Source organism: Talpa occidentalis, unplaced genomic scaffold (genome assembly GCF_014898055.3).
Source record: "Talpa occidentalis isolate TD23 unplaced genomic scaffold, MPIMG_talOcc4v2.1 talOcc4.12, whole genome shotgun sequence".
Taxonomy (NCBI): domain Eukaryota; kingdom Metazoa; phylum Chordata; class Mammalia; order Eulipotyphla; family Talpidae; genus Talpa; species Talpa occidentalis.
In genome coordinates, this window is record NW_023601212.1 from 40,773,271 (window position 1) to 40,799,376 (window position 26,106).

The window sequence follows — 26,106 nt, forward strand, 5'->3', positions numbered from 1 at the left end:
GGGTTCAGGATGGGAAAACTTGGGCCAGCCACTAGTTTACAATCAGCACACCATATATTACAAATATATATATATATAAATAAAGATGGATTTTATTTCCAAGTTGGCACATGTAGAAGGCACAAGGGCTAAAAAAGTGACTCGGGGGCACCAGAAGTGGAAATGGGGAAGGGCATATCTATGATTCTCCTACCTCCACACCCTCTAAGAGCACTTGATACAGGACTGTTGTTGCGGTTGCTGGCCCAGGGCTTTGAGGGTCCCACTGGCTCGGGATGAGAGCCTTGGGACAGCTCCCCTCCTCCCAGGTGGCAGGGTTTTGCCAGCTCTCCTAGCACCAGGGGCCAGCCCCCAGGGGAGGACCAGAGTCAGAGAGAGAAGAGCAAGGTGATAACCAGGAGAAGCACCCCCAGCAGCACCATAATGGCACACCACTGTCGGCGATCTGGGGGTAAGAGGGTCAGAGGTCACAGGAGGAGGTGGCACCAAGCCCCCATTCCACCTCCCACCCCTAAATAGCCTCCCACAGGGGATTCACCACTGGTCATGTGGGATACTTTGGCCATCTTCCGGAGGACCCCATCCATCCGAGATTGAGTGTGATCCATCTCGTGAGCAAAGGCGTCTAGCATGCTGCCAAGACCAGTACAAGTGTGAGCCCCCAAAGAGTTTGTGCATACTGCGCAGCCAGCCAAGGGCTCCCAGCCTACCCCCAGAGTCCTGGCCTCACACTCCCTGTTCATCCAGCTCCTCCCCGACTTGGCTGGACATGTGTTTCAGAACCCGAATGCTTCCTGACACCATTTCCAGCTGCTGGTCCTGTTGATCCATGATCAGCTGCAGATTGGAGGAGTGGGAGCTGCTGTTGGCAGGAACTCCTGAGCGGTCCACAGGCTTCTCTAGCCTGCGGCCCCAGCCACCCACACAAACCTGCTGTGTGACCTGCTGCTCCTCGATGTAGCGAGAGGTGGCAGAGACCATGCTGTCATCTAGCAGGTTGCTTGATGACTTCTGGGCAACTGGCTTGCCCACCAGCATCTGTTGGGGCACAGATCATGGGCTCAGGGAGGAAAGCCTACTTCCTGCAGGCTGAGACACAGGTTTCAAGCAACTATGGATGTTATTTATAATCAGGAAGGCAGTCTCTGGTTGGTGACATGGTTTCCCAAACCTACTACTTACTATCAAGGTGACCCCCAAGGTCATACCACTAGACCTTCCTATACCTCAGTTTTCTCATTTGCAAAGTGGGGAGAGCTATAATTCCTGTTTTCAGGGATTAGAATGATTTAATTAATGAATCAGTAGAGAACACCTATGTTGATATAAACAGATGTATTTAAGAATTTGGACTTTTTAAAAAAAGATTTATTTATGCATACAAGAGCTGGGGTACAGGCCAGAGATGCGGGGGGTGAGAGGCTTCACCAGAGACAGAGCAGGGAACAGAACAGGCAGACTGACTGAAATACACTGCTGAGGGGAGCAGCGGGCGAGACAGGAGAGGTCTGCTGTGCCATGTGGGTTTCTCTCTGGCCGGATTGAACTTGTGCTGCAGAGGCTGTGGATTGCTTCATAGTGCAGTGCTTAACCCCTTGCGCCACCAGAGAGGCCCAAGAATTTGGACTTTTTAAAAAAGATTTATTTATTTATGCATACAAGAGCTGGGGTGCAGGTCAGAGGTGCAGGGGCCGAGGGTGAGAGGATTCACCAGAGACAGAGTTGGGAGCAGAACAGGTGGATTGACTGTAATACACTGCTGAGGGGAGCAACAAGCAAGACAGGAGAGGTCTGCTGCCCCCTGGCCGGGGATCGAACTTGTGCTACATTGACTGCCAATAGCTTTGCAGTGTTGACACCTTAACTCCTTGTGCCACCAGGGAGGCCCCAAGAATTTGGACTTTAACTTTCAAGAAAAGTACACCTGAAAGGCATGTGGGTACTGCTACAGGAATCCAGGCTGGTGCAGGCCTCAGTTCCCTCATTTCCAGACCATCTACAGGCTTATGAGAGGATGGGGAAGAAGATGGTGTTCACAACATGCAAAGAATGGACATGTAACACAGAGGGAAAAGGTGTGCAAACAGGTAGAAGGGAGAATGCACACAAAAGGCATGAGGGGGGACCTTCCCGGTGGCACAGCGGGTTGAGCACAGCGCTGTAAAGCTGTCCACAGCCTCTGTGACACCGGTTCAATTCCTGCCCAGCCGGGGAGCTATACACATGGTGCGACAGACCTCTCCTATCTTGCCCGCTGCTCCCCTCAGCAGTGTATTTCGGTCCTTCGACTTATTCTACTCCCCGCTCTATCCTGGTGAATTCTCTCACCCTCCCGCACCTCTGGCCTGTACCCCAGTGCTTGTATAAATAATTTTTTTTAAAGATTTATTTATTTATTTATTTATACAAGCACTGGGTACAGTCAGAAGCGGGGAGGGTGAGAGAATTCACCAGAGCCAGAGCGGGGAGCAAAGCAGGCAGAAGGACCGAAGTACACTGCTGAGGGGAGCGGCGGGCGGCAGGAGAGGTCTGCGCGCCATGTGGGACCCTCCTCAGGTGGCCCGGGAGCAGCCGGGGATGGAACTGGCACTGCAGAAGCTGAGGGCAGCTTCGCAACCCAGCGCTCAACCACTGCGCCACCGGGGAGGCCCAAATAAATAAATCTTTAAAAAAAAAAAAAAGGCATGAGGGGGCACACCCAGGAGGCAGGCATACCTACAGAAGGAAATGATGTGCATGCAGAAGGCAAACATACACACACACACTTGGGGGCCAAGTGCACATGCAGAAAAATAAAGGTAGGCATACACTTGGGAAACAGTGACACAAGGAGTAAGCAGCATGTAGCAAAAGGGACTTGAGAGATGGGTATACATATCCTCTCCACCACAATGAAACTATGGCTAGCACCAAACTCTATACTATGTGTTTTTTTCCCTATACATACCTATGACCAAGTTTAATTATAAATTAGGCACAGGAGAATAATAATAAAATAGAACAAATACAACAATATACTATATACTGTAATAAGAGCTATGTGAATGTGGTCTCTCTCAATATCTTATTGTATAAATATTTTCAGAATGCAATTGACTGGCAGGTAACTCAAACCAGGAAAAATGAAAGGGGTTGGGGGGAGAGAGACTACTATCTAAACTGGTAAATAAAGTTAGAAGGCATCACACACTGAGAAAGGACTAAGTTATACACATCCAGAAAGATCAGGCAGGTAGATTAGCCAGGGCAAAATCGCACACAGAAAAGATGGACACTGACACAAAAGAGGATAGAGGTACACACTGGAAGACAGATGAAGGCATGTGGTGGAGACGGGCTTGCACTCAAAGCAGAGGGTCCCTGGAGGGAAGGAAGTAGGTTAGGATGTTGGGTCAGGATACTTTGTTTACCTGTCTGTTTTTCTTCTCCATAAAGGCCATGGCTGCTGGGCTGACCATATGGTCCCTCATTTCCTGGGAGTGAGGGTAGCATTAGAGAATGAAAATACCACAACCTCCCCATACTTAACCCACTGGAAAACCTTCTCACCTGAACTGCCTCCCGCATCCGTTCCACAAACACCTTTCTCTCCTGCAAGTCTCCGGAGGGAAGCTTGAACTTGCCTGGGTTGGCTTCCACTATGCGTAAGCCGCGAGTCATGAGTCAAGGCCAGAGCCAGAAACAACCCCCTCTTCTGCCTCCCGCCCTCACATGCCCTCCCAGGTGTCCAGCCTCCCACTGTGGTGACTCCCACAGGCCCTGGCCAAAGCAATGGACTCTCCCATGCCTCCCTTCAGTCCCCCTCCACCCCGCCGCCCAGGATATCGATGGTTTCCTCCAGGTCCTCAAGATCCCACTCGATGCTGCGCAGGCTGTTCCGCAGTTCATTAGTCGTCCAGTCCAGCTCCTCGCGTCCGACCGCCGCGCCCTCCTGCAGGAGCTCGCACCAGCGCTGGTACAGTCCGCGGGCAGTGTTCACCGCCTTCTGCACCTCACTGCGGGCAGGGGCACAGTAAGCACGACCGGGGGCAGGTGGTCCCCCAGTCACACGCACCCGAAAAAGTTGGGGATTCAGGAGGCTCTCATCTCCCCCTGCGTACCTCTCCCACTCTGCCACTGGGCGAACCGCGTAACCCGACGGCCATGCCCAGACCGCCCGGCACGCTCCGCTGGACCCGGCCACCGGCTGGCAGCGGGACTGAGCACCCTCTGACGTCTCCCATCGCTGTCACTCACCCTCGGACTACAAAAAAAGGATCTTCCAGAGACATGTTACTCTCCCGCACGTAGCCGAGCTCCCACACCTCTCGGCCTTGTTCGCGGGTTCCCGCCCACTCCTGTCAGGTGACCGTGCCACCATCGAGAGTAGTTCCTCCACGAGAGAAAGAGGAGCCTTGGAAGGCCTCGGAGTAGACACTTCCGTCTTGTCGGCGACCATCTTGCTTACGGGCGCAGGCAACTTCCGGTGCACGGCCCGCGCTGCACCTCCAAGTTCTTTCTTTTTCTTTGCCTGTTCCCCCTACCCCTGCAATCCAGTGGTTTATTTTTGGCTTGGCTTTGGGTCAGAGTTCGCAAAGTCTGGGTTCGAGACCCAGCCCCTCGGATGGTTGGTGCACTGCCTTAGTTTCCCTCTGGGCGCTATAAATAACAGCCTCCTACAAGTCAGGCCAGCTTACGTATGGAGAAAGGCTCATTCGACTCGCAGATTCTCTTAACCGACTCCATGAGCCAGCCTGCACCCGGGTCCTATCCTGGGAGATCGTTCCGGCCCAGGATCGTGGGTGGCAAATTTGGGAAGGAGTGGGAGAGGCTGTCCTCCCCACCTTCCCGCTGGTGCTGGGTGAGACGCGGGCACTTCCCTTTGGGAAATTTTGCTGGACACTTCCCTCTATTTCCTTCGGAAGAGGGGGCACCTGAAGGTCGTCCTGGGGCGGGGTGACCGTGAGTGAGGATCCCAGACTAAGGGGGTAGGGGCTTTTTGAGTGCGAGCCCGAGGTCGCGCGGGAGGGTGTGTGGTGGTTCAGTGTATGGTCTCCAGGGGCGTCCTTTGCATGTGAGGTGTCCGTCTGGGTAGAGGCTAGGAATGTATGGGGCGAGATCCACAGGGTCGTCCCCTATGTGAGGTGTTCTATGTATGGTCTCCGGGGGAGGAGAGTTGGGGAGAGCCATCGCTTGGGTGGTGTCCCAGTCTCTCTCGTGAGGGTGGGCGTCATGTCTGAGGAAGTCCTCGGAGGGCTGCCCTGTCTTAGTCTCTGTGAGGGTCTCAGACAGCCCTGGGCTATCGTGTGGTCTCCTAGGAGGTGGTGGGAAACGGGATAGGGCGTCATCAACTGATTTCCGTAGTGTGGTAGGATCGCTGAATGAGGACAGTGTTTAGAGGGGTCTTCTAGAAGAAATAATAATTGTTGAGTCCCCATATGCTGTGGGGGGCTGAGCGTGCTCCAAAATTTTGAGGAGACGCGCAGGTTTACATGGGAGGGGGCAATGTAGGGGTCTCTGTAGGAGAGGGATGAAGGGGTCCTGAGCGATTTCCCCCCCTGATTGACAAGGTCTTTTTGTAGGGTCTTCGGCAGATGGCGTCAATGGGAGCCTAGAGGTTGCTCCTACCAACCGGCGGGGTCTTTACCGGGCGACACACCTTCCTGCCCTCGGGAGAGAAGGAAACGAAACCTTCCTTTCGCTCCCCGCTGGTTGGGCCGGACGTAGATCCGGAAGCCCCCGGCGGCCCGGTGAGTTGAAGGGGAGGGGGCGTGTGCGGAGGCTAAGGCACCCCCCCCCCCCCCCGCCGCCCGCCCGGAAGAAGCCTGCGATAGCCCAGTTATGGAAATCCCGGCCCCGGTCCTTATATGGGCAACAGGAAGTGGCTCGCGAGCCGGCGCTACGTCAATACTTCCAAATTTAGTTGTGGAAGTCTGGCAGATCCAGTGGCGGGAAGGCTCCGCGCGCCGGCTGGGGCGGGGGCGGGGGCGGGGTCTCCCGTTAAAGGGCCGGAGCCACGATTGAATGGAGCCATTTGGTCAGTTTTGCTTTTTATTCCTCCGCCCACCCGAGGAGCTAGAATTGTTTTCTTGGAGCTGCGGCGCAGCTGCGGAGGGTGAGGCCGAAGTTTTCTTTCTGTTCTGTCTCTGCGTGGCTCAGTTCGCTGCTACCCCAACCACGCCTCCTGGGCCGCACACGCAGTACCGCCTTTTCTTTTGGGGGCGGTAGCCACGTGTTGACCTGTGCGGTGGTGCAGCTGGGTCCTCCTCCTCGTGAGCGCTAATCCCACCTGCCGAGCTCGTACCTGGGGGGTAGGAGGGGGAGAGCTTACGGCGGGACGGCTGCGCTGCCGTCGGTAAATGCCCGTCTCCTGGGGAGTGGGCAACTTTGCCTTGGAACCAGCCATTGCCTACCAGGCCCTTGTTGCATACAAACGAGTGGAGTTAGGAGGGTTGGCGTACGCTAGAGAGACTGAAGAACTGGAAATACCAATGGCCCCCTTGCCGCAGTGGCCCATTTATTCTTTTAGCAGATACTGGCCGAGTCACTAAGCCTGTTTCCCCATCTGAAGAAATCAGATATTAACAGTTACTCTCCGTGGGGCGGAGGTGAGGAGTCAATGAGATAATTATGAAAGGAAGGCGCCCGGCACTAAAGTGTTGACTCCGTGATTACTTTATATATTTAAAAAAGAAAATTAGACGCCAGATAAATACGCTAGAAACTGCCCACGGGAGGTGCACCCGCATGCACTCAGGTCTTCCCCAGACCTACAGGAAAATTGCCGCCTAAGTGAGCTGCGGTCTGCGCACGCAAGTACGTGGTAGCCTCACGAACTCCCCTGTCTCTTGGGGATATCTCCTGGGAACCTGCGCTTGTGCTTTGAGGGCCCTGAGGAAGGAAAGCCCCCCTAGCGCTCCGCGTATACTGGGGGTCTCAGCTACTGAATTCCCTTGGGCGAGCTCGGTAAATTCCGCCCTGTCGCTTTAAGGAGTCTAGCCCCGGCTAGGTGGAAAGCCCGGATGCGGCGCTCCGATTGGGCGGGGCTTCTCAGTGACTTCACTCGGGGTACAAAAGGGCTCGGGCGGCGGGCGGCGGGACAGAGCGTCCTCGCTGTGTCACTGCGTGGGTGCCTGTGCGGGGACAAGCGTGAGCTCGTGTGCGGGGGGACGCGTGAACGAGCGTGTTGTCTAGAGTACACCTGTTCCCAGTCTTGTTCAGCCCGAAGTCGCCGCCACCCTCGCCCCCGCCGTCGACCCGCCATGGAGGTGCAGAAGGAAGCGCAACGCATCATGACCCTGTCGGTATGGAAGATGTACCATTCGCGCATGCAGCGCGGAGGGCTGCGGCTGCACCGGAGTCTGCAGCTGTCGCTGGTCATGCGCAACGCCCGGGAGCTCTACCTCTCGGCCAAGGTAGAGGCCCACGAACCCGAGGTGCCCTTGTCGCCCACCGGCTCCGCTGATACTCGCCGGCACCCGCCGAGGGGAGTGGAAGCCGCAGCCGAAGCAGCGGCCCCCGACGGTGAGCAGCCTTCTCCAGAGCCCATGGACATCCAGGAGGTACCCAGAGCCGAAGAGACCCTTGCCCGCTGTGACCCACGCCCCGCCAAAGTCAGCCGCAAGCGGCGGAGCAGCAGCCTGAGCGACGTCGGGGACGCCGGACTGGTGCCGAGCAAGAAAGCTCGTCTAGAAGAAGAGGCAGAGAAGGAAGGGGCGTCTTCGGAGGTTTCTGATCGCCTGCAGCCGCTTCCAGCTCAAGCGGAGGGCGCTTTCCCCAATCTGGCGCGTGTCCTCCAGAGGCGCTTCTCCGGCCTACTGAACTGCAGTCCCGCCGCCCCCCCGACGGCGCCGGCGGCGTGCGAGGCGAAGCCGGCCTGCCGCCCGGCGGACAGCATGCTGAACGTGCTCGTGCGGGCCGTGGTGGCCTTCTGAGGGACCCGGAGCGGCGCTACCAGAGCAGAGTGCGCGCCAAAGCGTCGGCCGGAGTGCGCAGACCCGAGGCGAGGCCCATCCCCGGGGGAGCGCTCGCGGAAACCGTGGAGAGGAGCCGCCGCCCAGGCTGCTGAGAGGCCCAGAGAGGGACTCTGTCCCTGGGGAGGCATCGCCATCTACGTGCAGCGGCGGCACCGAGGAGCCTGAGCCCGGGGCGCGGCCGCCTTCCTCTGAGACCTGCCGCGCCCACAGGTGTTGTCTTAACGGACTGGGATGTGGACCTCTCCCTCTCCTTCCGGGACTGGGAGACAGGAGGCTTGGTTCTTTCAAATCCTCAGGGTCGGACTTTATCATTACCATATTTTAAAACCAGGGGGCCTGTGCTGCCCTTGCAAGGTATTTCAATAGTTGGTGTGTTTGCGTTTCCAACCTCGGAGAATTCCAGGCGCTCCCCTTCCCCCTTCAGTGACATACTTGTGCAAGCGGTCATCGTTGCGTCATGGGGCAGACGTGGGGAGCTTCCTGTTGCCCTGCGTGGGTGTGGGGCCTGGGAGGAGGGCCCAGGGTGTGGACCGCCCCGGGGAGTGGGAGGAGGGCCTTCTGAGTCACTTCGCCCCGGCGTCCTGTGGTTTAGTATCGCGGGCCCCAGTGCTATCGAGGTGGGGGGAGGGCTGGTGGTCTAATTTCTGGTTAAAATCTTTCTCGTCTGTCTGGTGCGTTAGAGGTGGGAATATATTCCACCGAGAGTGATCCTCAGACACAACTTGAAAGGTCTTGGTCTAAATCAAATTGGGGGTGGGGGGTGGGTTCAGAGCGCATTGCTGGTGGGACTACTAGTTTGGGGGCGGGGAAGATTCTTGCCGGGGCGTTCTGAGGGGCAGTTTATACTGTGGTGGATTCTGTTTAACTGGCCTTTTGCTAGAAACGCCAGATAGGAAAATAAAAACCATTTGAACAAAAAGTCTGCTGCCCGACTGGTTTTCTTCCCCGGTGGAGGAGGGGCAGGGTTAAGGGGTCAAGCGCTGGCTGCGACTGGCTGGGGCCCCAGAAACCGGTCAGACCGGCTACCACGTGGGCAGAGTGAGCGAGAGGGGACTGGGGCCCCCTTTTCTTTGCCTAGCACTTTCGTGCTGGGCGTCCTGATACTTCAAGGCTGGTTTGCTAAACCCTCCATACGTGGGGGTGCCTTCGAAATTCCCCTTCGACCCAGGCAAGGAGAGAAGAGGGGATTTTGAGTTAGCCTGGGGGATGGGGAGGGCACGGCTTCACGGCGCTCCGAGCGCAGTTGGGAGAGCCCGCCTCCTCTGCAGACCTTCGAGCGATGCCACGCCCCACGTGCACTGAAAAGCCCAGGCGGGGGTCCCACAGCTTGAGCTTGAGGCGGGGACCCGTGGCTTCGGAACGTTTCTTTATGCCTCGGTTCCAAACACGATAAAATCGTGTGGCTCCGGCTGGGGGCTCCGTCAGCTGACTCGGTGAAGTGGGCCTCTAAGCGGCTCCCCCGCGAAGTTTTGGGTTTAGAAATGCCCGAGGGAACCCTAGTTACCTGCTTTGGTCCCAGCCCAGCCCCGGGTTATCCACCCCGAGAAGAGAAAGCCTTAATACTCGTGTATAAAGTTAGTCCAAGAGAGCGCAACAGCCGTTGTCCCAGGGTGGTGAGGGGAGGCTGCTGGGAGGACAAAGGAGCCGCAGGTGCGGAGAGCGAGGCGCCAGCACAGCGCCCGCCCCGCCTCCCGCCGGCTGGCTCCGCCATCCCTGGCCCCGGGGGGCCTGACCTCGGGAGGGAGGAGGGTGCGGCGGAGAGGAGGACCCGCCCCGGGACGCTCGCGCGAGGCTCCCCCCATCCCGGCCCGCCCACCCCACGCCCGCAGCCTCCCTCCCGGCAGCCTGGGGGAATCTAGGCTGGCTAGCCTCCACCCCCGCCTGGCTCGTTACCGCGGAACGGAGACTCGAGCGCCACCCGCTCGGGGTCCTGACCCACCGCTCCCTAGTGGGGCCGGGCGGGGCGGGGGGTGTCGGAGTTCCTCACCCTCTGTGGTACCACAAGGCGTCTGCGTGGGAGCAACTACCCGGCGAGATTGGCCCGGCCGGGGAAGTCCCGGCGACTGGGGAGGGGGCCCTCGCTGCGCATCCTGTGGCAGGAACCGCCGGGCCCTTCCTTCCGCGGGAAGCGGCTGGCGGACCCCCGCCCCCGCCCTGGCCCTCTGGGGGTTTCCGGAGCGGGCAATGGTCACGGGGCCTAGGGGTTGAAGATGATGCAGTGGGAGATAGAGCACACACACACACACACACACACACACACACACACACACACACCCCTTAAGATATACCCCTTTCCAAGGTCCCATTTCACCCATCAGAATAGGCAAAATTGAAAGCTAGTCACAATCACAACACTGGTGATGTGTAGAATTTTGAGGTTATTACATGACACTTGGTTATAGGATCAAGCAGGCCCTCTGGAGTAATCAATTGGACAGTAGCTATGAAAACTAAAAATGTCACATCACACAGACTAGGTCTGGAGCAGGGGGCCCCACTCACGACAGCCTTATTCAAAATTCGCACAAATTGGAAACAATCTACATGCCCATTCAACTCATTAGTCTTGGAGAATGTGGATAATCCATGGCTCCTCCCCAGAGTATCAAAAGTGCGAACTGGACAGATACACATACCAGACAATACAGTAACTCAGAATCATGATGTGGGGTGATAAAGGCCAGCTGCAAAGTTGTAGGGTAAGGAGCACAGATTCTAGAGCCAGTCCAATAGCTCTACTTGCTTACTTTGCAGCTTTGAGCAAGACACCTCATTTCTCTGGGCTTCAATTTCCTTATTCCTTCATCTATGTCCCCACACTTCTGATTTGCTCCTTGCTCACATGTAGGCCCTGTCTCAGCCACTGGACCTCTCTGTCTGCAGAGAGGTAACTTCATTCAATCTTAGGACTCTAATGCCACTTCCCTGCTGCTTCTGAAATTTAGCTTTCCATCCTAGCCCTCCCCCCTAACAAGTCTTCTCCCTGTATCTCCAAGCATATCTTGTTTTATTCAGTTTATTGCATGTTGCAGATATTGTACTTTTTTTTTTTTACAAATTGAAGATTTATGGCAACCCCACATTGAGCAAGTCTGTTGTCGCCATGTCTCTGTGTCACATTTTATTAACCTATGTGCATTTTTTTCCCTCCCAGATACAACGCTATTGTGCACTTAGTAGTTTACAGTATAGTATATATACATTTTATGTGCACTGGGACACCAAAAAGGTCATATGACTTGTGTTAGTGTTTATATATTTATTTTTTAAAAGATTTATTTATTTATTTATATGAGCACTGGGTACAGTCAGAAGCACGGGAGGTGAGAGAATTCACCAGAGCCAGAGCAGGGAGCAGAACAGACAGACCGACGAAATACACTGCTGAGGGGAGCAGCGGGCATCAGGAGAGGTCTGCGCGCCATGTGGGACCCTTGCCCTGTGGCCGGCGCTGCAGAGGCTGCGGGCAGCCTCGCAACCCACCGCTCAACCGCTGTGCCACCAGGGAGGCCCCAGTGTTTATTTTTTTTTAAGATTTATTTTTATTTATTTATGCGTACAAGAGCTAGGGTATAGGTCAGGGGTGCGGGGTTTGAGATGATTCAGCAGAGACAGTGGGGAGCAGAAGAGGTGGAGCGACTGAAATACACTGCTGAGGGGAGCAGCTGGTGAGACAGGAGAAGTCTGCTACACCATGTGGGTTAGCCTCCTGGTGGGGGATTGAACTCATGCCATGCTGAAGTGGCTGGTGATAGTTTGATAGCGCTGAGACTTAACCACTTAACCCCTCACCACCAGGGAGGCCCTCTGTTAGTGTTTATTTGCTTTAGCTTGGTGACTTGGAACTCAATCCACCATATCTCCGAGGTGTTCTTATATTCCAAACACAACAGGACCTCTCATACTGTTTCCTTCCAGTCTTTAATGGAGGTATCATTCTTGATTCCCTTTTTCTTTTTTCCACATATCCCATCCAGTCAACTCCACCGCTCACCCCATTCCAAGCCCTTCCCCAACCTCATGGCTGTCACCCTGATGTGAACTGCCATCACCTCTCACTAGGATTAGCAGCAACTTCCTACCTGCCCTTTCCCCCACAATCTATTTTACACAGTATCTGCACAGAGCTTATGAAACACAATTGTTTTACTCCCCTACCTGCCCTCTACTCTGTGCACATGGTCCTCTTTCCAGCTTGGAGAATATGACAGGCTTGTTCCAGTCCCAGGGCCTTTGCACTTCCCATTCCTCCTGCCTACGGTGCTCTTCTCCCAGACACCCACAAGACCATCCTTACTTTTCTCAGGCTTCAGGCTTCTTTCCTTGGAGAGGCTTTCTTTGGCCATCTGATGGAAAGTAGCACCCCACTCTGCTACTTTGCTCCTCTCTTCAGCTCAGCTTTCCTTAAATAGCGTACTTACCACCTGAAATTCCATTGCAATATTTAGCATCTGTGCCCCCCATTCAATTCTCAATTCTATGAATGCCTAGTCCAGGCCTGAATGGAATGAATGAGCTTGTGTGGGGTAAGCAGCTGCTAAATACTTGGTGTTTATTACCTCATTTAATGAATGGCTTCTCCTGGCTCTTAAAATTTCCCAAACTTCAGACAGTTGAGGGTCAGGATTTTTGGCATATCTGTGAAACAACTTTTTAAAATTTTTAAAAAACTTAATCCATTTGTTTATCACCGACTATACTTAGATCTTGATAGTCAATAAAAATTACAATGAAAACAAAACAATGTAATGCGATCCTGCCAGTATGAGGTTCCAGATAACATTCTTAGTTACAAAGGGAGATGAACATGTGTTAGAGACACATTATTACCAGAGAAGCTTATTTGAAGTCAAGAGACCAACTGGGGTCTGAAAGATGAAAAGGGTGAAAGTGGGGTCTCCCTGGTGGCACAAGAGGTTAAGTCTCAGCACTATGAAGCTATCCACAGCCACTGCTGCACAAGTTTGACCCCTAGCCAGGGAGGTGACCCACATGGCGGAGCAGACCTCTCCTGTCTCGCCTGCTGTGCACCCTCAGCAGTGTATATCAGACAGTCCACCTGTTCTGCTCCCCACTCTGTCTCTGGTGAATTCTCTCACCACCCCTCTGCACCTCTGGCCTATACCCCAGCTCTTGTATGCACAAATAAGTAAATCTTTAAAAATAAAAAAAGAATCAGTTTGCCCCTGTCCCAGAGTTAGGAAACTTACGCTTCTGGGAGAGGGCAACATTCATCTGACTGTCAAAACTGCTTGACCTGCTTCAGTCTTGCATCTCGCTCTGGCCACACCGACTTGCCTTTTATTCCTTAAACATTCACAACCTTCCCAGCCACAGGACTTTTGTAGATGTGATCTCCCCCTTGCCCTTCCCTTCCACTAGATAAGTTAGCTCAGCTCAAGGGCAAATCATCAGGGATGTGTTTCCCACCTGCCCTCCTCCCCCCATTTTGGTTCAACACCTCTTTATTTGTTGATACTCAGGTCAAGGGCTGCTTTTATTTTTGGTCCTATTTATTACAACTGCAAGTTTACATTTGTTTTGGGGATTGTTCCCTAACCATTCAATTCAATTCTCAATTTGTTTCTCAATTCAATTCTCAATTCTGGGCCTTGTTTTCCCTCAGCTTGGGATGTTCTCACAAGGTATTGACTGGACACAGGGCTGTCCTAAGGGACCAGTGTGAGCTGACCCAAGAGTCTTGGAAACACTTTGTCTTTCTGGGAGCCCTGGGAGGCATGTTGGGGATTTAGCACCTGGCCTCCATGTCTAGCAGGCACTTACTAATGGTTTTTAAATGAGGCATTTGCAACTTTCCTTTGAGGCTGGGCTTTTTAACATCCACTTCTTACAGTCCCAGGACATTGAGGCCCAGAGAACATTACTCTGCAGGAGAGCAAGTTAGGGACAGCTCCAGTCATGTCCCCACCTCGAGATCCTTTCACCCCCCTCTTCTGGGCAGGACCCTATGGACAGGCACCTGGGAAGGGGCAGGACCACGGATATGGACCAGCCCAGAAGGAGCACACAAACCGGTTTACCGGATTCCAGGATACTAGGCGAGGTCCGTCGCCCGAGGGGCTACGGTGCGGGCGGTGGCCCGGTTGCTGGCCCGCCGGGGCGGAGACAGGAGATTCATCATGAAATTTAAAAGTCGGAGGCGGGGCGCTGGGGCGGGTCACTAGTCAGTGAGCGGGGAGGAGCGATCCGCGTCAGTCGAAGGTGGCGGGGTGGGATGCACAAATCGTACCTGGTGGCTCTCCTCTTTCTCTCCCGGCTTCGCGCTCCCCTCCCTCTTATACTCTCCTTCCTTCTCTCAGGCCCCGCCTGCACTTGTGCCCGGGCGTAGTCCTAGGTTCTCCGGCTTCAAGCTCCTCCCCACGTGACTTCCAAGACCTCCCAGGGTTGTCGGTGCATTTGATCCCCAAACAGTTCCTTCCGGATTCCGCTCCGACCCTCAACGCCTGGACCCTCACCGGGCGCGCGCCCCGCATGCCCGAGGGCGGTGGCTAGGGGCCGCTCGGGCTGGTAGAGGCGGAGACAGCTCCGGGGGAGTCGGGGCTTGGGGTCGGCTCCATATCAGGTAAATGACAGAAAAAGCAGAAGGGAAACGGGGGTTGCCGGAGTTAGCGATTCATGCTAAGCGCCCTTGAGGTGGAGGTTGAAACCCATCACATGTGCCCGGGGGAGCCCAGAGCCCCAAGTGTCTAGTACAGTTCGGATCCGCATACTTGTGTCCAGGTTACCCAGACCTTGCCTACTGTGCCCAGGGGACTCAGACCCCTCCTCCCACACCTGTGTCCAGGGCACCCAGGCCGCCTTGGCCTGTGACCAGGGTAGCTTACTGGCATTCGCTGTTTTTGTTGTTGTTGTTTTTTAGATTTATTTATTTATACAATAGCTGGGGTACAGGCCAGAGGCACGGAGGGTGAAAGAATTCACTAGAGACAGAGTGGGGAGCAGAACAGGCAGACTGACTGAAACACACTGCTGAGGGGAGCAGTGGGCGAGACAGGAGAGGGCAGCTGTGCCATGTGGGTTGCTCCCTGGCCAGCTGGAGATTGAACTAGTGCTGCAGAGGCTGCAGATAGCTTCATAGTGCGGTGCTTAACCCCTTGTACCACCTGGTACTCTGTTTCTTGAGGCTCTGCCTGTGGTGTTACTATGTTCATTTATGTTGGTCTCCCCACATTTGTGTCTAGGAGAGCTGAACCCAGGGACTGAGGCCCTCCACCTTCGTGTCCAAAGCTGAGATCTCCCAACTTTCTGCCCTTGCAGCCCCTTCAGGCAGAAATAACTCAGGGTCCCTAACTGGGGCCCCTTCCTACCTTTTTATTTCTTTCTGCTTTTCTGCTTCTGACCCAATTGGCCCCAGATCAGCCTTTTCCCCCAACACATTGTTGATTCTCAGTTAAGAAATAATCTCAGTATTCGTTGTCCCTCCCCACCTTGCACCTAGGCTGCTTGCTTTGGGTTGCCTGGGGTCTTGCCTTCCCTTCTTGCCACCCACCTGGCACCAATTTTCTCCTCAGCCTGTCCACTCACATCTGGTTGCCAGCTGTTCCCCCTCACTCTGCCTGCCCCTAGGGTCTCCCAGGGAATTATTCCCCGTTCCCACCAAATCCATATTGCCCCACCAAAGCACACAATCCCAGCACTGAAGTCTGCTAATCAGAACAAGACAACAGACCCTGTAGGAGAGATTTGAGATCAGATGGAGGGGTGAAAATTTCAGACCCAGAGAAGCTGAGGGTGGGAGGGAGGCAGGACCTTAAATTGTACCTAAAAGCCTAAGATCGGAGCCTTCTGGCTTCCAGATGGGGACTGCAGTGAAGACTCCTACCCCCCTCTCCTCTTGCTAAAGGCAAGACTGAACCCCCTTTTCTCAGAAATCCCCAGAGACACAGCAGTGACAGCTGTGCACCAGCCCATACCCAGCAGGTTTCCTTTTCCTGTGCTAGACATCCCGTCAGGCTCGCCAGCAGCATAGAGAACTGTCCCAGCCCCTGAGAAGGGACTCTTGGGAGGGTCTTCCTGCTAGAGAGGGAGGGGACTGGCTTGGAGAACAATGGGGCCTGTGTGGCTGCCGAAGCCAGGCACTTCCTGTTAACCCTTCCTTTAGGGTCCAAGTGAGGAACACTTCCCAGCTCTGGCTTAGGGAGGGTGGGGAATGAAGGAACTGACAGCAAGCAAATTCACTCTTCTTCTCTTGCTCCAGCTCTTGTCTGCCAAAGTGTTCAGAAAATGGTGAGGCAGATGCAGACTTTGCCCTCTCCCCAGTGGAGTCTAGGGGCCTTTTTAATCTCCCCCTTTATTACTGAGACATATATCTGGGGGGCTGGGGTATGTTCGCTTGTGAAAAACCTCTGCACAGACTTGAGAAATCCCAGGATCTCTCTCTCAGGTGAGCTAGGCTGGGAGACCCGGATATTTCAGGTGTATTCAAAGTCAGACTGTGTTTATTAGAACACTCTGCCAAGTGGGGCTCACAACCCTGAACCAGTCCTGCTGGTGGTCTGGGCCTTGTTTTCCCTCAGTTTGGGATGTTCTCACAAGGTATTGACTGGACACAGGGCTGTCCTAAGGGACCAGTGTGAGCTGACCCAAGAGTCTTGGAAACACTTTGTCTTTCTGGGAGCCCTGGGAGGCATGTTGGGGATTTAGCACCTGTTAGTTGAGGCTTCATGCAAAGTCCCCTCTACTTACTGAGCCAACCTGGGAAGCACCCTCAGAAGATTCCATTGGTACCTCTGAAATCCCCTGGAAACTCAGCATCTGGCCCGGAGAGCTTCTGGTTAGTTCTAGACCAGATATTGTTGATGCTGTATGAGCAGGCACTGTGCTTGCTCATTCCAGGTATCCACTTAGCCCCTCACTGCAAGTGTTAGTCAGAATTAAAGTAGGGACTTTCATTAGTCCCATTTTACAGATGAAGGGTGCAGAGCAGTCTTGGTCCTTGGAAAATCAAGTCAGTCTTTTTTCTTTTTCTCCAGAATTTGGGGGTGGGATAGGGACCTTTATTAGGGCAGGTGAACTTTTGTTTGTACTTGGTTCCTTAGCTTCTGTTCATAAATAAGGAGAAAGAGAGATCTGGTGGTGAGAGACTCCCCAGGATCTCCAGCCATGACTGAACAGTCCTTTCCCTCTCCTGGCATCCATAGCAAATGACCTACGGGATTTTTCTAAAATCTTTCAGACCCACTTTTTGGGTGAAATTGTACCATCTTTTCTCACCCTTCCTCAAGTGCAAACTTCCCCAGAGGTCAGTTTTTGTGCATTCTGCTCAGGACCTTGATGAGGATGAAGTTGTCGGTATTGTTTTGTTTTTTGAGCAAAATGAACTGCTAGACTGGAAGACTGCTGCTGCACCTCCTTGCTGGTGTCTGGGACAGAAAACGGCTCACTGCTTCGTGCTTTAGATCTGAGGGCAGGAGGGAGGGCCAGCTGAGGACACCGGTCCACTGGGGATATTAGAGGCCAGAGGAGCCTGGGCCTGGGCCCTGCAGCTGGGGCTTGGACTGCTCAGGAACCTGGACCCTAGGTCAGCCAATCAGCCTCCACCTGAGGTCCCCGCCCTTCACCCCTCCTTCCTCATCTTCCTCTTCTCCCCTCCCCTCCTCTCCTTTCCACTCTCCTTCCTCGGCCTCCCCTGCTGTGACCCGCCCTTCCGGAATGAACCTTGTTCTGGCTTCCTGCCACCTGGAAGGCCAGAGCAAGCCTGCAATTACACTGGCTGATCCCTGGTGGCTGCAGCACTCAGGCTCTGCATGAAGTGCGGGTGGGGCTCTTGGGACCCTTCCCCTTGGACTGTGTGCAGGGAGTGTCTGCCTCATCGTCTTCTAGGTATTCCCCAGCTACCCTTTGAAATCCCACAGACACTGCCTTATAAACATACTGGAATTCTCAAATTGCTCTTATGATTGGGATGTGGCATTCCTTCCCAAGAAGAGTGAATGGATGTTGGTTCTGAGTGAGAAACTGAGGTTGCAAGAAGGGGCATGCCCTGCTAGTTCCAAACTCTTCCTTTTTCAGTTGGGGTCTACCCCTCTCCTTTGCTCTATTTGCTTTGCTTCTCTTGCCGCTGCTGTGGAGATAAGCTCCCCTAGGAGTGTGAGGGAGGGGCCCTTAGGGACTATGCTGTCATTTCTCTGTGTCCCAATGTGGCCTGGGCATTCTCATTGCCCTCCTCAACACTTTCTCCCTGTGTTCGTCCCTCTCACTCTTGGATCTTTGGACATCTGTCACCCATCCTCTCAGTGGTTCCTCTGTGACTAAAGCCAGCCCAGTCCCTGAAAGCTGGGGAGGCTGGAACCAGGATCCACCCTGAGGGTCACATGTCCCAAGCGTGGGCCTGGGTTATTTGTCATACTGGGCAAGCCGGCTCGGTGTCCTCAATATCCTGAGCCAAGTTTAGGTCCTGAGGGTTGCACATACACTTGCATGCTAGCATGCACAGTGTTCCTGGGAAATTCTCTGCCCCACCTTCCAAAGGGCACAGGTTACCTCTGATTGTATGGGAATATCTTTTTAAATATTTTTTTTTTTAGTAGAGGCATGTTTTTATTTATTTATTTATTTGTTTGTTTTGTTTATACAAGCACTGGGTACAGTCAGAGGCGCGGGAGGGTGAGAGAATTCACCAGAGCCAGAGCGGGGAGCAGAGCAGGCAGAAGGACCGAAGTACACTGCTCAGGGGAGCAGCAGGCGGCAGGAGAGGTCTGCGCACCATGTGGGACCCTCCTCCGGTGGCCGGGGAGCAGCCGGCGCCGTAGAGGCCGCGGGCAGCTTCGCAACCCAGCGCTCTACCGCTGCGCCACCGGGGAGGCCCTGTATGGGAATATCTTAATGTACCTATCCATTGCTCCTCTGCCATATTCCTGCCAGCCACCCCCACCCGTTCAGGTTGACTGGACTTTCTTGTTGGTGCTCATGGTCTGCATGAGCCTGCTCTCAAACCTTCTCCTCTAACTTCTGTTGCACCTGAACCCATCCAGTCCTGGTGCGATGGCATCCATGGTAACCAGAAGCTCCCCAATGTTCCTTCAGGACTTGGGGAACTTCACCCTCAGTAAACATTTACTCAGTGTTCCTGTGCCTTCAGATTATAACAAGGCAGAATGCCCAGGAACTCATTTATTTCCCCTTAGTGACCTAGAGACATTAACCCCAGTAACTTGTCCAAGTTTCACTTTTTTTTTTTTTTTTTTTTTTTTTTATAGAGGCATGCTTTATTTATTTGTTTGCTGGTTTGTTTGTTTGTTTTGTTTATACATGCACTGGGTACAGTCAGAAGCGCGGGAGGGCGAGAGAATTCACCAGAGCCAGAGCGGGGAGCAGAGCAGGCAGAAGGACCGAAGTACACTGCTGAGGGGAGCAGCGGGCGGCAGGAGAGGTCTGCGCGCCATGTGGGACCCTCCTCTGGTGGCCGGGGAGCAGCCGGGGATCGAACCGGCGCCGCAGAGGCCGCGCGCAGCTTCGCAACCCAGCGCTCAACCGCTGCGCCACCGGGGAGGCCCCCAAGTTTCACTTTTAAGTGTTGGATTTGAACTTGGGTCTATAGCACTTTGAGCCTGAGGTCTTTTTTTTTTTTTTTTTTTTTTTAAAGATTTATTTATTTATACAAGCACTGGGTACAGTCAGAAGCGCGGGAGGGTGAGAGAATTCACCAGAGCCAGAGCGGGGAGCAGAGCAGGCAGAAGGACCGAAGTACACTGCTGAGGGGAGCAGCGGGCGGCAGGAGAGGTCTGCGCGCCATGTGGGACCCTCCTCCGGTGGCCGGGGAGCAGCCGGGGATCGAACCGGCGCCGCAGAGGCCGCGGGCAGCCTCGCAACCCAGCGCTCAACCGCTGCGCCACCAGGGAGGCCCGAGCCTGAGGTCTTATGAATAACAATAATCCTAACAGTCATTGCTTTACTGGTTTAAGCTCTTCACTGTAGACCTCATTGGGCCTTGCAGTCGGATTTATTATGGCGTTATTCCTGTTTCACCTCAGGGAAACTGAGGCACACTAAGTTTAGATAGCTTGTCTCCTAGCCTTTTCAGCTGTAAGGTGCCAGAGACTGAACCCAGGTATAGGCCAGGGTTTCTCACTATTGGCATTTAGAGCAAATTGCTGTTTGTGGTGGGGCTGCCAGTGCTTGGGAGTGTGTTGAACAGAGCCCCTGGTCTGTACCACTTGCAATTCCTCCTATGGTAGCAACCAAAAATGTCCCCAGATGTGGCTGAATGGTGGTAGAGTGGGGTAGGCTTACCACCTGCCTTTAACTGTTCTGTCTCCACATGTGCCCACCCAAATATAGGTGGAGTAAACTGTGGACACCTGGCTTGAGTCCTGGTGGTAGAGGTAATTGACCGGTTGTGACAAGGAGGGCCACCAAACTGGGCAGTGATCCCTCTATCTGGAGGGAGAGATGGGAAGCAGCACCCCATGTGGATGGAGACAGGCAGGCTTCTTTTCTTTCCTTGTTCCCAGGGGCAGATGATGATGGCAGCAGCAGCAGCAGCAGCAGTGGTGAGGAGCCCCAACCTGGCCTCCAGATTTACTGGATGGGTATTGAGGTGGGTACATGTATGCTCTGAGTCCCAGGACCCCATGAGTGTGTTGAAGAGACTAGAGGCTAAAGTAGGTCTCCCCACCCGCCTACCGCCCTCATGTCCCACCCAGCTTTGGTTCCCAGCCAACAGCTGCCAGAATAATGACTCATAGCCCTGCAGAGCTGCTGCTCAGGGTGCAGGGTGGCTGGGAGGGGGGAGCAGGTCCCCCTTCATCCTGGACCTTACCATCACAACTAGGACCGTTGAGGCCACATCTCATGCTATGACACTGGCTCCTCCCCTCATACTCCCAGTTCTTATCCTGAAGTGGGATTTTTTTCTCTCTTTGGCACCAGTGAGGGCAGGAAGACGGAAATGAGTGTGGGATGTGGAATGTCTCTGAGGTTGGAATATATTTAGGCCAGGATGAGAGTGTGTGTGTGGTAGGTACCTGGGCCCTGAGCCAGTGTGGGGAGGTTCCTACCCTCTCCCTCTTAAAGACAGAGCTCCCTGCTTGGGGACTAGAGGGGCGGGGTGAGGTGGGGAGGGGGTAGTGGCGGGGTGGGGGTGGAGAGGGCAAGGAGCTGGATACCTACTTGGGTCTAGAAGTGGAGCATGCCCTGCACAGTGCTAGACTAGTTTACAAGTTTTCTCTCTTTTTTTTTTTAAAGATTTATTTATTTATTTGTTTGTTTGTTTATTTATTTATTTATACAAGCATTGGGTACAGTCAGAAGCGCCGGAGGCAGAGAGACTTCACCAGAGCCAGAGCGGGGAACAGAATAGGCAGACTGATGAAGTACACTGCTGAGGGGAGCAGTGGGCGCAGCAGGAGAGGTCTGTGCACCATGTGGGACCCTCGCCCAGCAGCCGGGGATCGAACCGGCGCTGCAGAGGCTGCAGGTAGCTTCGCAACCCAGTGCTCAACCGCTGCGCCACCGGGGAGGCCCTAATTTACAAGTTTTCAAAAAGCCAGCAAGGCAGGCATTAGGATCATTTATAGCTGAAAACCTGAGGCCCAGAAAAGTTAAAGAGGTTTCCCAGTATTACTCAGGAAAAAAGCAAAGGCTCTAGAATTTGCTTGGGGTTAGGTTGGTCATAGAGACAGCAGACTGTTGTCACACTCATGAGTGCAGCAACCCTTGCGGCAGGGCCCAGCCTGAGCAGGAGAGCAGGAGGTTGCATGCCCAGTTTCGACAAACCAGAGGCCACATCCGCCCATCCTCTGTGCAGCGCATGGGTTCATAATGGTTTTCACATGGTTGAAACAAAAGAATATTCCACAAAACATAAAAATCACAACATTACAGTTTCAGCCTTTGTAAATGATTATACATACCCATTAATGTCATATTGTCTGCTTAAAAAAAACTGAAAATATACATAACAAAAATGCCACTATCTTAATTAACCACTTTTATTATTTATTTATTTACTTTTTTTTTTAAAGATTTATTTATTTATGCATACAAGAACTGGGGTACAGGCCAGAAGTGCAGGGGTGGGTTAGAAGATTCACCCGAGACAGAGTGGGGAGCAGAACAGGTGGATCGACTGAAATACACTGCTGAGGGGGCCAGCGGGCGAGACAGAAGAGGTCTGTTGTGCCATGTGGGTTACCTTGTTTTCTGTGGGAGTTGAGGGAATAGGCAATATTCAGTTACCAACTGCACTGATGCATTCTGATAAATAGTATGAAGAAGTACAGTGGTGGGGTTCTGAGAAAAGGAGCCAGTGCTGCCAGGGAGACTAGTTTAGAAAGGTGGTCAGTATCAGAATCTGGTGAACAAAGCAGGGCTTTGCTGGTGATTGTGTCCCTACTCTGAATCTGCAGGATCTTAAGATCCTCTGAAGTATGCCTCTAGGAGATGACTTAAGGAGGTGTGGTCCTTATAAACACTGGGAAAGATGTCCTAAAAGGGAAAACATTCACATAGTGAATTGCAATCCCAATTCATTGTTACATTATAAAGGCAACAGAAGGAAATTGCCAACTTTCTAGATTCTTCTCATCACAACCATAAAAATGACTGTTTAGGGCCTCCCTGGTCGCGCAGCGGTTGAGTGCTGGGTTGCGAAGCTGCCCTCAGTGCCAGTTCTAGCCCCGGCTGCTGGGTGAGAGTCCCACATGGCCCAAAGACCTCTCCTGCTGCCCGCTGCTCCCCACAGGAGTGTACTTTGTCAGTCTGCCTGCTCTGCTCTCCCCTCTGGCTCTGGTGAATTCTCTCACCCTCCCGTGCTTCTGACTGTGCCCAGTGCTTGTATAAGTAAATAAAATAAATCTTTAAAAAATAAAAAAAAAATGACTGTTTAGGGTTCTGAAATTAAAAGCATTTACTAAAACAGTTTTTAAAAAACATTTTATTGCATCCATCGCTCTCTTTTTAAAGATTTATTTATTTATTTAGTCATAGAAGAATTGGGGTGTAGGCCAGAGTTGCGATGGGTTATGTGTGGGAGGATTCACCAGAGACAGAGCAGGGAACAGAACAGGCATACTGACTGAAATACACTGCTGAGGGGAATAGTGGGTGAGACGGGAAAGGTCTGTTGCGCCATGTGGGTAGCTCCCTGGCCGGCCTTGGGTCAAACTCATGCTGCAGAGGCTGTGGATAGCTTCATAGTGCTGTGCTTAACCCCTTGCATCACCAGAGAGGCCCCAAGAATGGCAACTACTGGTGAAAAATAAATGATAGTACTTTAAAAAACACCATTTAGCATGTCTAACTTAGGAAAGGTGGCACAGTGGTTGAGCGCTGGGCTGCGAAGCTGCCCACAGCCCCCGCAGTACCGGTTCAATCCCCGGCCGCTGGCGAGGGGCCCACATGGCGTGCAGACCTCTCCTGCTGCACCCCTCTGCCTGTTCTGTTCCCCGCTCTGGCTCTGGTGAATTCTTTCACCCTCCTGCGCTTCTGACTGTACCCAGTGCTTGTATAAATAAATAAATAAATAAATCTTTAACTTAGGAAAGAAAAAGAAAGAAAAGTGGTCAGGCACCTCCATGTTCATTGCAGCACTATTTGCAATAGCCAAGAAATGGAAACAACCTAAGCCGCAAGTGGCTAAAGAAGGTGTGGTGTTCAGCACAGTCATGTAGCATCAACACATTTCCATCAATGATGCTGTTAGTGAGCAGAATGAGGGGCACCCAGGACCCCCAAACCTGCATGCTTAGTGGGTTCTGCCATCCACCACATCACAGCAAAACATACTTTTTTTTTTTTTTAAAGATTTTAATTTATTTATTTATACAAGCACTGGGTACAGTCAGAAGCGCAGGAGGGTGAGAGAATTCATCAGAGCCAGAGCAAGGAACAGAACAGGCAGAGTGATGAAATATACTGCTGAGGGGAGCAGCGGGCACAGCAGGAGAGGTCTGTCGCACCATGTGGGACCCTCACCTGTGGCCAGGTATTGAACCAGTGCTGCAGAGGCTGCGGGCAGCTTAGCAGCCCAGCGCTCAACCGCTGCGCCACCAGGGGAGGCCCACAAAACATACTCTTAAATAGAAAAGAACTTGAATAAAATTAGTGTGCAATGGACAGACAATAAGTTTGCAATAGAGAGAAGAGAAAGGATATAGTTAAAATAATTTCCCCATGAAACACCCAAAATTACCCATCCCCTCATGGGTAAATGCTGCACCTCCCCCTGCAGTGACCCTTAGGGCTAATGGCTTGCGCCACGGTCCCTAGGTCCGGCTGGGCAACCAGCGCGCAGGCGGAGAACAGCAAAACCCCCTGAAGATATACTTGCTGCACCTCCTCCTGCAGTGACCTCTAGGAATCCCTAGGTCCGGCTGGGCAACCAGCGCGCAGGAGGAGAACAGCAAAAAACCGCCTGAAGACATAGATAAGACGGAAGCCTGTTGAAAGATAACGACCACCAGAAGCCACTACAGGAATGCTGTCCGCTCGGAAACTTATCTCACCTTCTCTAGACCCACAAACTTTATTCTAATACAACTGTCTCTCTAAAATCTTTTCTCTTTCTCTGTTTAAAAGGTCATTGGTTTGCCGATTAAAAAAGAACATACAAAATCTAATAACTAGGCTGATTCAAATGAAACGTTACTAAACTCTGTGTATTAATAGAACTGCTAGCTTAATAATTTCTCTGTTGTATACTTAGCCTTGTTAGTATTAATCTAAATGATAAAAATATTACATTGTGAAAAGTAAAATTCACCTGTGTTAATTAATAGTAATAGTGAGTAGTTAAAACAAAAAGTAATCATATAAAACAAAAAGAAAAATTAATAGCCTAACTACTTAGGAATGCGCCTGGGTCCAGATGTAAATCACTGCCCTGTCAATGATAAGCTAAACCTATAAGCAAGCTGATTTCTTCACTGATGTTCGCCATTCCTATGCTTTTAGAAAACATATATATACTGGTCACCAACTCAAATAAAATTACACTCAGATTTTCACTCTTGAAGTGTGTCTGTTTGTCATTTCTTTAACCGAATCCCTGACCACCCTGCGCAGTCTCTCAACCCTGAGACGGCCTCATCGTCTACTGCTGTGCTGGTCCGCGGCAGGTAAATGCCCAGCCAAATAGGGTTGGCCCAAAATGGGGCTGCTAAGGACTGAAAGCTTGCCACAAGTCTAAGATACCTTCTGGTGGGAACCACAGGAGAGGGCAGAAGGGGCCAGGCAAGTCTGAAAGGAAAAGAGCAAAATCAAAACCCAAGTCAAGATAAAGGCTGCCATTGTTAACCTCCACATGGATCTCTCACCCAAATCTTTGTCTCTTTCAAGTGTCTCCTTCCATGTCCTCCAAGTCCCTGATACAAGTCCAAGGCCGAGAGGCCAGCACAGCTTCTTCTTTACATGTCTCTCTGCTTCACCCTTCCATCTTCTCTCTAGTCTCTCTTCTTTCCTGTCTTCTTTCTTTTCCCACTGTTTTCTAGCTTCCTTCACCACCACCCCCGCTGCCATCTCTGGCCTGTACCCTGACTCTTGTATGAATAAATAAATAAAATAAATCTTTTTTAAATAAGAAGCTACCAGAGGGGTAGAGCTGGAGGAGAGTAAAGTATGAAGGGGACCCAATAGACTCTGGTGGGGGGCTCTGGGTGCCTTGGTGGTGGGGGTGCTCTGGTGACATACCTCTGAAGGGTGTGATCCTATACCTTTGCATCATATACAGTGTTGTAAACCAATGTTACCTCAATAAAGACAAAAAAATCATCGGGATGTTGTGTGCAGCATGGAGTCCATAGCAGTAAGATTGATGGCAAATTCAAAAAATTGTGAAGAATAGATGGAAAATAGACTTACTGTGCTCATACTGAACTGGATACAAGTTGTACACCTGAAATTGATATAATGTTATAAGCCAATTATACATTGGTAATAATAATAATAATAATAATAATTTATTATTATTATTATTATTATATCAAGGAAGAGCTCTCAGAGGGGGTACAGTTGATTGCTCTCCTTCCCATTCCAGGTCAGGAAGTGATGTCCGTGTTTGTTGCTGCAAATACTTGGCATCTGGCTTCTGCCAGCCTATTTCTTGGGGTCCAAGGAGTGCACAGGGACACCTGACTCTCCACTGATTGTGGCCTGGCCCATTGCTGCTGGCCCAGAAAAGTGGTGCTGGTGT

At 52.5% G+C, this 26,106-nt stretch overlaps 2 protein-coding genes across 5 annotated transcripts; one reads left to right on the forward strand and one right to left on the reverse strand.

The window, feature by feature from the left end:
- Nucleotides 1–53: 53 nt before the first annotated feature.
- On the reverse strand, nt 54–4,437 carry STX10 (syntaxin 10). Of its 2 annotated transcripts, XM_037505960.2 has the most exons (8): nt 4,237–4,435; nt 3,826–3,995; nt 3,550–3,644; nt 3,411–3,473; nt 931–1,038; nt 731–837; nt 539–633; nt 54–445 (listed from the first exon to the last, which is right to left on the reverse strand). In XM_037505960.2, exons 1-8 carry the CDS (start codon nt 4,269–4,271, stop codon nt 369–371), a joined length of 750 nt encoding a protein of 249 aa, XP_037361857.1. In that variant the 5' UTR covers nt 4,272–4,435; the 3' UTR covers nt 54–368. The 2 variants fall into 2 exon arrangements, with proteins under 2 accessions (XP_037361857.1, XP_037361856.1); XM_037505959.2 differs by having other exon boundaries at nt 731–1,038; nt 4,237–4,437.
- IER2 (immediate early response 2) lies at nt 3,060–24,919 on the forward strand. 3 transcript variants are annotated; one of them, XR_005124238.2, is made up of 4 exons: nt 3,060–4,840; nt 5,562–5,729; nt 20,429–20,514; nt 24,186–24,919. XR_005124238.2 is itself a non-coding variant. In XM_037505957.2 (3 exons), the coding sequence occupies exon 3, from the start codon at nt 7,242–7,244 to the stop codon at nt 7,911–7,913; it is 672 nt and encodes a 223-aa protein (XP_037361854.1). In that variant the 5' UTR covers nt 3,080–4,840; nt 5,562–5,729; nt 7,191–7,241; the 3' UTR covers nt 7,914–8,707. The 3 variants fall into 3 exon arrangements, 2 of the variants coding, with proteins under 2 accessions (XP_037361854.1, XP_037361855.1); XM_037505957.2 differs by lacking the exons at nt 20,429–20,514; nt 24,186–24,919 and adding an exon at nt 7,191–8,707 and having other exon boundaries at nt 3,080–4,840; XM_037505958.2 differs by lacking the exons at nt 20,429–20,514; nt 24,186–24,919 and adding an exon at nt 7,191–8,707 and having other exon boundaries at nt 3,080–4,606.
- Nucleotides 24,920–26,106: the final 1,187 nt, after the last annotated feature.

Coding starts and splice junctions, on each gene's coding strand:
- STX10 (XM_037505959.2), bottom strand. CDS start 4,271: ATGTCTCTGGAAGATCCTTTTTTTGTAGTCCGAGG. Junction 3,996..4,236: donor CCTTTTTTTGTAGTCCGAGG/GTGAGTGACAGC, acceptor CCCTGCCCGCAG/TGAGGTGCAGAAGGCGGTGA. Junction 3,474..3,549: donor GGATGCGGGAGGCAGTTCAG/GTGAGAAGGTTT, acceptor CCTCACTCCCAG/GAAATGAGGGACCATATGGT.
- IER2 (XM_037505957.2), top strand. CDS start 7,242: ATGGAGGTGCAGAAGGAAGCGCAACGCATCATGACCCTGTCGGTATGG.